This window comes from Purpureocillium lilacinum, assembly GCF_023168085.1.
Source record: "Purpureocillium lilacinum CBS 284.36 DNA, scaffold_3, whole genome shotgun sequence".
NCBI classification, from domain to species: Eukaryota; Fungi; Ascomycota; class Sordariomycetes; order Hypocreales; family Ophiocordycipitaceae; genus Purpureocillium; species Purpureocillium lilacinum.
Window position 1 is genome coordinate 909,250 of NW_027072113.1, and position 9,886 is coordinate 919,135.

General features: G+C 54.0%; 1 protein-coding gene across 1 annotated transcript; it reads left to right on the top strand.

Moving 5' to 3' along the window:
- Positions 1-6,249: 6,249 nt before the first annotated feature.
- Positions 6,250-6,418, top strand: PLICBS_004091 (uncharacterized protein; the record flags this gene model as incomplete). Its single annotated transcript, XM_065600396.1, has 1 exon — positions 6,250-6,418. A coding segment is annotated over one exon (169 nt), but the record flags the coding sequence as incomplete, so codon positions are not given.
- Positions 6,419-9,886: the final 3,468 nt, after the last annotated feature.

A 9,886-nucleotide genomic window follows, 5' to 3' on the forward strand; every position in this document is an offset into this window, starting at 1 on the left:
GCTGGTACTAAAGTGACACGTTGGCGAAGTGCTGTAGTGCACGGCAGATGCCTGATTCAAAATGGCCGCGAGATTGCCGATATGCCCAAGCGCGGGAAGAAAGCAGCTCGAGAATACTTAAAATCGTCCGAAGCCAAACCCTGGCGCTGGATCGATGCGTCGACCGGCAGAGTTTATCTATTCTTCGGCGGGGAAATGCTTGGTTAAGGCTCGGCCTGAAGTCATTTATCTAGTACTGACCCTACTCGCTGGCTCATGTGGTACCATTTGCAACTTGCAAGCAAATGGTTGACGTTCATATTCTGAAACTGCTTGTAAGTGGCATCTAGCCCTAATAGGCCACCTACATGCGGGGACCGGGGGACGGGGCGGGCGGCTGATATGTAGGCGTCCCCCCTTGGATATTTGCGCGCCTGAGGTGGCGGTACATAGGTTATTACCCGACTACGCCAGAATTTTCATCAACAAAACCCGTAAGACATGAGATTTTGGAAGCTGGGAATAATGTAAATATCACCCCACAGACTCCTGCGCTTGCGAAGGTTTGGCTGCAGTCTCTGTCCGCTGGTTTGCGGGCCCCGTCCCAATGGGGCTGGGGGGGGGGGCCTTCGAAGCTTCAAATGGCCGCTCATGGCTGCATTTGTTTGTAACCAGGTTGCAAAATACAGCCAGCTCTCTCACTGCCTTAATGCTGCCAGAACAATGTCTAACTGTCTGTCACTGCTCTATTGGGGGTCAGACTTGCCGCGACTCAGGACATGGGTACTGCCAGCGAGGGGCGTGCCTCGTACCTCGCCATCCGATGTGGCCGTGGCTTGCGTGCAATTTTGCGGTAAGACAAAAGGGAAGGATGCTGACACAGCAATACCAACGCCGGTCCTGTGTTATCAACTGCGTAGCACTTACAATATTATCATGCACCAACAAATGCGCCGCCAAGCCCACCCAGTCGCAAGACGACTTTGGCTCTTCTCGGGAAGCGCAAACTGTTTCTAGCACAAGTGAGCCCCATGCGCTCGGCAAACTTACAATTACAGTGCGCAAATCGAAGGCACCTGTGGTGGACGGTTGTAAAAGACGCCCCACGCTGGGAGCCGTAGTGAAACAGCCTCACCGTCAGCCACTTGGCTGGCCGCTGGGCTTCCATCTTCCTCACACCTCTCCTATTAATTAGGGTCATTTGAGGCACATGGCCGCTACTGGCTATGCCTCCGCACCCCTGCCCGCCACCGCCAACCGGCACCACAAGCTCATCTGGGGTCTCACAGCAACAGCACGGACATGGAATGGCGCCATACGACACCCGGACAATACTGATACAGACCGTCGAGGCTGGTGGTTTTCAGACAGAGTACAATCACATCTGACCTGGACTGCCGGTCGGCCCGACCGCCAATTGACGCTTGCGAGTCGATAAACGTTTCCAGTCGACGAGGCGGGCGACCTTGCGTCATTGTACAATTGACAGAAACTTTTCTCTTGTTGTCGTTCTGCAGTGGCCAATAGCCTGTCATGCTCCACATCGATAAACGCCGTCTCTATCAGTATCTTTCACGCCGGACACGGGGCGCCGCACTTTCCGTGTCTTCGGGAAGCACAAATACAGCACGTGGTGGCAGCGAATTCATGCTACCTGCACTTGGAGGCCGGATATGTGGAATTGTACCCAGCAGGCCGGTGGCGTACCACAATCTCAGCACCATGGCGCATGAAGTGGCTATATAAGCTTCCCAGCCTGGCGCACAAGCGGGAGCGCCGCCATCTTCTCACCTGCCCGCCACAACCATCGTCGTCGCTGCCCTTTCGTCTTATACCCTTCTCCCTTATCTTCACGGTTAAATCGGGTAGCACACAATTCTCGTCACACGCCCGACCATGCCCAACCATGCCCAACCACTCCCAACCAAGTCATTGCCTGTCTCATGGTCTCCCAGAGCAGAGAAAATCGTTACTCCCCGGCGTGGAATCGCTAGGACTGCAGATCCAATCCTAAGCCCCCACCACGTTGCCACGCCACCGCTAGAGTGCGATGAAATGCTTCCAATACCGCACGCCGAGAACCGGTTACCCGCCTCTGCCCTGCCCGCCAAGGGTTCCCGCCACGTTCCTCGGGCCTCTCGTCTGCTATCCTCGCTGCCACAGGTACCTTCCGCGGAGGAAACACCATTCGTCGCTCACGCCACCCGTTATCGAGTTTATGCCTCTGACGAAGACCCATCGTTCTCGGCAAGGGACTTCTCCGACCTTGAAGGGACTGATTCGGACAGCGAGCCGGCCCAAATGTCGGCCGTGACGCAATCCTGCCACACGGCTCGTGTCGCCACCGTGACCTTTCTTGGGCGCCCATCCATCGTCGAGCTGTCACCAAGGCGGTTGCCGCCTGGCTCAGCTAGCTCTACCAGCCTGGACAGCCCGAGACGGCATTCGGTAGACATCGTGCGCGCGCGACAGAGCCAGCTCTGCTCTGCGCGCAGTCGGTCTCCTCGGCCTCCGCATTGCTGCCACCTCTCCAGCCCCAGACCATGCAGAAGAAGAGACGGACGATTCTCGCTATCGATCCATTCGCGGCCGAGGCAGCGGAGTCCATAGAGGCGCCCGAAACGCTAATGCCGATCCTGGCAAAACCCCTCCGGGTTGTGAAGAGGTGTCAGACAATTGGCTCCACAGGGATCACAGTTGGCATCGTGTAATTGATGAGAATTATCTTGAAGAGCTATCTGCAAGCGCACGACAGTGCGCTGCTCTTTATACACAAAGGAAATATTTGCTTTGTGGTGCAAAGTCCCTGTAATTGAAGCTGGTGTGCAAATATATGCAACCAGTGTTTGAGCTTTGACCTCAACCGAAGTCAAAGCACAACGCGTGCAGGCGCTCGACCTTAACACACGGATTATAGCATCGGCTTCCGCGGGCAAATATTCTCAGTGCAGATGTTATGCAATATGAAGCTTGCTCTATGTGCGACAAGAGGCGAAGCCAGCCCGCCCTTTAGCAAGCTGAAACGGAGCCTCACGGAAGTTCTCGCGACAGGTGTCGCCGATCGCATATCTGGGCGGGAAGGACGGCGTGCCATCCTCAGGCGCCGTCCCTCCCATGACCCAAGCACGCACAAGCTACCAGGGCATTAACGGCGGGCGCAAGGAGGAATGCCAGGGCCAGGTTGAGAATACGACACCATTTATCCCACAGCGCACACAAGACTCAGTTCTGGGTGTGGGCTGTCCATCAGGCGACCGTGGACCTGTACAGCATGAGCGTGACGGCAGCGCCACCCAAAACGCAACTTTACATTTGCGCCTGTATTGTCTGTCGCAGTGTGGCTTGCCAACCAGCCACCCAGTCATCTGCCAACGACTCAGGCTTCTCCACGACGCCGAAGCGCATAGTCATGAGTGTGAGTACGATGATGCCATGGCTCACTTCACTTCTACCAAGAAACGCAAACCGGCCCCGGGCGGAACCGCATCAGCGACGCCCGTGTCATTGCTCCCAGCCTCCGCGAGCACGCCATCAAGCGACTGCTTCCTAGCCCCTACGAAACGTCGACAAAGAAATCACGGTCGTTTCCTACTCCTACACCCATCATTGCTGCATGCCAGACAACGGGACTGCCTCATAAGAAGGAGTCGAAGGTGATGTGGACTTGGCCACCACACCGCGGTTAGACGGGACACATCCGGTCCTGGGCCGTCCAAAAGAATCAACCTCCGACCCGTGTCGGCCACATCGTATCCGTCAATTGCCCAGAAAATATCAAGAGACCAAGTAAAACAGCAAAGAAGGAGAATAAGAGAAAGGCCATCTCAAGACTAAACCAAATGCGCTGGAATTTGTTAGAAGTCCTGTTACGTCCCCTGTTCGTCGCCTCATGCCATAAAGGACTACTCTGTCCACTTCGCAAAGCCTCATGCGCTGTATTGAAGCTGCGTTGAAGATGGCTTCGAGTATCACCGGCACCGCAAAGCCACACGCTGAATAGCCACCAACACTACCTTCTTTAATTTGCAAACTTGCTCGTCTCCGTATTTTGTATCCCTCGTTCAATATGGGGGATCGGTGAGACGCAGAATGTACTCGACCAAGCACTCAAACCCGACCAGAGTTGAGTGTTCTGAGGGAAGGGTGTTAGGACCGGTCAGAAGAAAGAGGTTCGGAAAGGCGACAAACACAAACGCTGCATAGATGTGGTCAGTGATACTTCGCACTTCGTGCTGCCTGTATCGCATTGGGAGATCAGAGTGCGTCCCCCATGTACGCGGACGGAATGACTCTCGTTTCTGCCACATCTCGATAATACAACATCATTTCGCCCCTTGGTGATGCGTTAAACATTTTGTGACTTGAAGTCTTTGGTGAGGACTATAACATCCGTTCGCACTGTCTCGCTGCTGTCTGTACGGCCTTCGTCCGGGCCCACGACAGTCAAGAATTCTGAGTGCACAATTGACACGCTGGGTTGATGCAAGACCTCAAGGTATCCGTGGTTTAGAATTGGGCGCTGGCCACACAACGTTCGAGACAAGTATTCGTAGTGCCTCTGGCGGCGAGGTGCGCCGCTTGTATAGTTCCATAAACCTTGCATCAGTCTCTGGAGCGGGTTACCAACCGCCGTTGGTCCCGAAAGCCACTAACGCCAAGTCCAGTTTCGCGGCCTGTCTGTAGGCCCATATTCGATGGGATATCGAAGGCAATGACTATGGGCGCTGAACAATCTTGCTACGGACGCCCGGTTATTAGACCGTGTGGCTGGATGTGTCCCTCAGACACGTTCTACCGCATGTGGTTAGAATCGCTAGAGTCTTCTGGGAACTGCGTGATCCAACTTGTGCAGTAGTATGGTGCTGGCCGTGGACTTGTGGAACCACTGATGACCTGGGGTCTAGGCGTCAAACCGACCGAACTCGCATTAAGCAAGGTGCAGAACAGCGTCCAGCCAGCTGCCTGACCCCCTCTGGGTCTATTGCATACTGATGTGCTCGTTTTCCCTTTCCACGGCTTACATCATACCTGGACATTGATACGATCCTGACACCTATTCTTACTGGATTCTGACGCATACGACGCCGTCGAGGTGGTGGGCCGCTCACCGGGGCCACGACTTTGGCGATTCCGAGGAGGCTCAGGCCCCCAATCATCCGACAGGTCCTTGTCAATATCAAGCCGCTCACTCACGTAGAACTCAACAGCACTTGCTGCCTGCCATCGGTGGCGATAGCTTAGGCAAACCGACTTCTGCCTGCCACGTCTCAGATGCCTGCCTCAATTGGATCGGTATAGATTACCAACCTCAATTCTGTCATTAAATAGAAATTGCAAGTGTCTTTCGTTGCCCAAACTCACTGGGGACATTCTGCCCGGTCGTCTGTCAGTTATGCACACATGCAGTGCGACACGACCTCTACAGGGCTTTGCCAACAGGGAACGGTTCCAGTGTTTGCGAACGAAAGGGCCTCGTCTTTTAGTAGACGGCCAGGCCAGGGCGGGTGCTCCATTGCTGTTATGTTTTCAGGGCAGCAAATCAAGCCTTCCTTGCCACAGCATCAATGGCGTCGCTACGTCTGTTCGTCGACGCCACCTCGGCTCAAGACCTTGTAATGGCGCAGACGCCGCGTTTCAGCCACTTCTTGGGGTTTCGGGTAAATACAGTCCGCTGTCACATTTTTTTTCTCAAGTATTTTTTTGGTCCCTCGATCATGCTCGCTGGAATGCGGATGGCCTGTTGGTTGGCAGTCCATCGTCGTCCTCTTCTCCAGCTAAGTAAATGCTGCAGAGCCTGGGCACGGGTGCATCAGTGGTTCGTCGTGATCCCAACATGGTCCGCGCTAGCAGCTGGTCTGTATGCCAGCCGCGGAAAATTATGAACGGGACCAGAGGACCAACGCAAGCCACTGTTGCAACCGCTGGTCCGTGTACGCAGTAGCGCTGATGACCGCCGGATAGGTGGCTGTACTAGGCAGACCATAACCGCGTCCGTTGGCTTGTTTTCTTCATTCGCACCTTGTACTTCGTCGTCCTGTGCTGTTTCAGCTCCCTTTTCGGCTCCCTTCTCCGCACCCTGCCGACGCTACGCCGTGGAAGCGCGACTCATTACTCTTTTCCCCGACCGAGTCTTTTTGGCCATGCTGTGCTTTTGTCTCGCCTCCGACACCAGCAACCGTCTTTTATCGAGCATCATCCGCTCTGACTTGCTTCAGAATCTGAAGACGGCTGCCTGCATACGGCCCGGAATAACCCCGCGGCGAGGTCATGATGCATCTCTTGGGTCGGCATTGGCGGATCGACACACTCATCAATACACTGCAGAGCCGGGTGCCTGTTGTCATCCCACGGAAGAAGGAGGAAGGCAACGGCAACGGCAACGGCAACGGCAACGGCAACGGCAACGGCAACGGCAACGGCAACGGCAACGGCAATGGAGGTGGGAATGAGCAATCTGATCCGGGAGACAGTCACACAGAACTCATGGTTCAATCCGTAGAGTCATCTCAGGCTGTGATATCGCCGACAAAGTCAATGAGCAGTCTGCCCTCTCCACCTCAGACGACTACATTCGAGTTATCCTCCCCGGCCAGCTTCCCTACTCCCGATCCAGCGTCGTCGAAAGTTTCGCAACCAGGGGCTTCTGCGCTGTCGCATCCGCTCGGGGGGAGCCAGAGTGCAGCAGATCCGCAATTCTGGCTGTTTACACTAACACAACAGCCTGCAAGCCAGGCATCAATGGTTTCGATTACGAAGAATGCAGCTCCTCTGCCCTCCGTCACATCACAATATATGGAACCAAGCGCATTGGCCTCGCTAGCATTCACACCGACAACCAACATCCCTTCAATAGAACCGTCGCCGCCTTCAAGTAGTAGTGGACACTCAAGCAGTAGCCGTACCGTGCCGATCGTAACGGGGACGATTGGTATTCCCCCTTGAGCTGCCCTACTCTTAAATCTGCCAACGCTAACTTTTCCGTAGCTGGCCTATTATTTGTGGCCGTCCTAATCTTTTTGGCATGGAAGTGCCGAAGACGCAGTTTCCGCGACCGTGTCGCCGGCCGTTTACGAAGAGCAAGACTCCCAATTCACTGCAGTCAGCACCATACTGCGCAGGGTGATCCTCCCATGACCGAGTCCCTTCTTCGCAATGCGGCAGAAATAGGAACCAACGGGGACACCGGCAACGTGGCTCCCCCGCCATATCGAGACTTCCGCAGTACCGAGAGCCTACAACATTCAACCCAGTCATCCGTTATGCGGCCGAGTCCCGTCGTACGCTCGCCTGTCATCCGGCACACAGCCTTCGAAGATGGTTTCGTACGCCTAGTCAAGGGCGCGACAACACCAGTGATATACGCGAGCCTGTTACCGAGGACTTCACACAGCGCCAAACGAGTATCCGGGGCACACGATACACCTGAACTAGTCGAAAACAACAGTATCGTGCCTCTATGGCTTGTCCCTGGCACCACTAGGTCGATGCTGTTACCGTCTGAAACGGCATCGATGGCGACGGGTCAACGCCAAAGTGTCGCATCTCACGAGTCAAGGACCGTACGCTGGAGTGGTGGCGGTCGGTACACGAACCATTCTGGCTGGTCAGAGTGGTTCAGAGGGTCCAGATACGAGACGAGGACGCGTGATAGTGTAGGCAGTGAAGGAGGCGTGAGCATCGCCAGTAGCGGGGTGCTGACTCCAGCCTTCTCCGACTGGCCCATATTACCAGCGACGCCGAGGATGGCGTCTAGTGCCCGGGAATGGAGGGACAGGGTATAGTAGACAAAAGGCCGATAGGGTTCCTACAGTAATAGCTAACTTTCAGGGCCCTCCGTTACAGCAACCTAATCATACGGAGGAAGGCTGACAGCGACTATATGATATTATGAGCATAATCGCAAATGTCGGTAACGACCGCAGGCATGAGGTCGTAGTACGCTATCAGTTCCCCATAGTATTCCTTGTCGGATGCACCTGAAGAGCGCCAACACCTTTGCCACGCCGCCCTTGTCAATAAATCTCTGTACTTCGATGGCTCAAACGTCAGATGTTGCCAGAAGAATCTCCACCGTGCTCTCACCCAAGCCACCCAAGCCAACTGGAAAGACCGCAACTATATCTGGCGTGAGGGGTTGCCATCGCCAGGGTCATTATCGCCCAAGGTTGGTTTCATACTGTAACGCCACTCGGAGAGTTCGCTTTAGCTCTTGTTGCAAGAAAACGGAGGGAAAGCAGTTAGTAGGGTTAACGAGTAGAGATAAATAGAGCACATGGGACATGGGCGATCTAGGAGTAGGGAGCAAGCTGGCCATGGCGCGCCAGCCGCCGACGCGTTTGGCTAGCGTGGTAGATAAATAGTTGTTCAACATTGACAAGCTAACATCTGGATGCCCTGACATTCTCTCCCGTTCTTACCAACTTGGACAGTCCTTTTTGCATAGAGAAGACCGTAATTGCCCTTGTAGTGGATGGTGTCTCGTGCACTCTGATGCCGCGATATCTCCTAACGCCATTGGGAGCCCGGCGACTATACAGCGGCCTTTAAGACCTCTTCAACATGCAGGTTTGAACTTGTATGAGAGAACTTTGTGTTAAACGCACTGTTCGCTTATGTTGCCAGGTTCGCTGGCCGGATTTTGTTCGGAACGGAATCGGCACATCGATGCGTTCGTGGTGTGTTGCGCGCAACACACTCATCCATCTAAAAATAAAGACTCGGAAATTTCACGGATTACGGTTGTGCAGATAGAAGAAGATACAATGTCGAACATTCTCGTCTGCTTGATTTTGCGCATGCCAGAATCATGACTATGAAGTAGGTGAACCTCTGATACTGTAGGAAGAACGGGGCCTGAACAAGCAATATTGCTCTCCCACCGTGCTTTAACTCAGCACTGTTCCCAATGTACACTGGTTGCCACGTGTGTGCAGGACAGCATCGCGGTTCTCCGACAAGGACGGGACGATTGTCATGCGCCCATATCATGGCTATCACGCAGACTTACATGACATCGGTAAATTGTTTCACCGCGCCGCTGCCAGGGGTCTCCAGGGGCTATATAAAGGAAAACTTTGTGCGAAGATAGGAAAGGGCTCCTCAGAGATCAATACAGTCACTCTGGCGCCCTTATGCTGCTCAACACTCCTTGCTGCTAACCCCACCATGACAACGATGCATCTAAAGCATTATAGGATTACGAAGCCCTCATCAGGCTGGGGTTTAGGGCCGCGAAGTGTAGGCACAGTCAAGGACATGGCCTTTTACCAGTGCAATCACCTTATTGCTAGTCTTTGTCAGTCATGAACTGCCTAGCGGAGATCAACTTCGTGTCAGGATGGTGGATACGCTTGCGGTTCTGAAAGGTGGCGGTTTCAATTACACTGGACAAGTTATCAGTGTTTCATGTGAAGTAGTGAAACGAACCGGGGCTACAGGAAACACCGTTTTATTCTCGTGTGGCAGGACTATGCTGGTATGGGACATTCTAAGTGCAGATCGCCCACCGCAATTTCCTTCTCAATTGTGTCGCTCGACGGGATTCCACTGACAGGGCGTACAAATTTGAGACCCGCACCAGGCCTACCTCCGTCAATAGTAATCGCACGTCAAGTTTCAGAATAGGACCTATCTCTTCGGAAGGTTACTGCCGATAGCCACGTTTCGGGAACTGTACGAGAAGCAATGGTGGCGTCGGATGTTACACGGCAACAGCGCTGCGCAACAATTCGTTTGCTTCACTGGAAAGCTTGGCTTTGGAGAAGTAAGTTGCCGAACTGGTCCGTGCAACGGACGTCATCTCCCTGCTATACCGGGGAGCCATTAGTGTACGTTCTGGGAAAACTTGCCTATATTATGAGCTCCCCACACGGGCTCTATCTTTGCAGGCGACCTTTCTTGTCTTGGT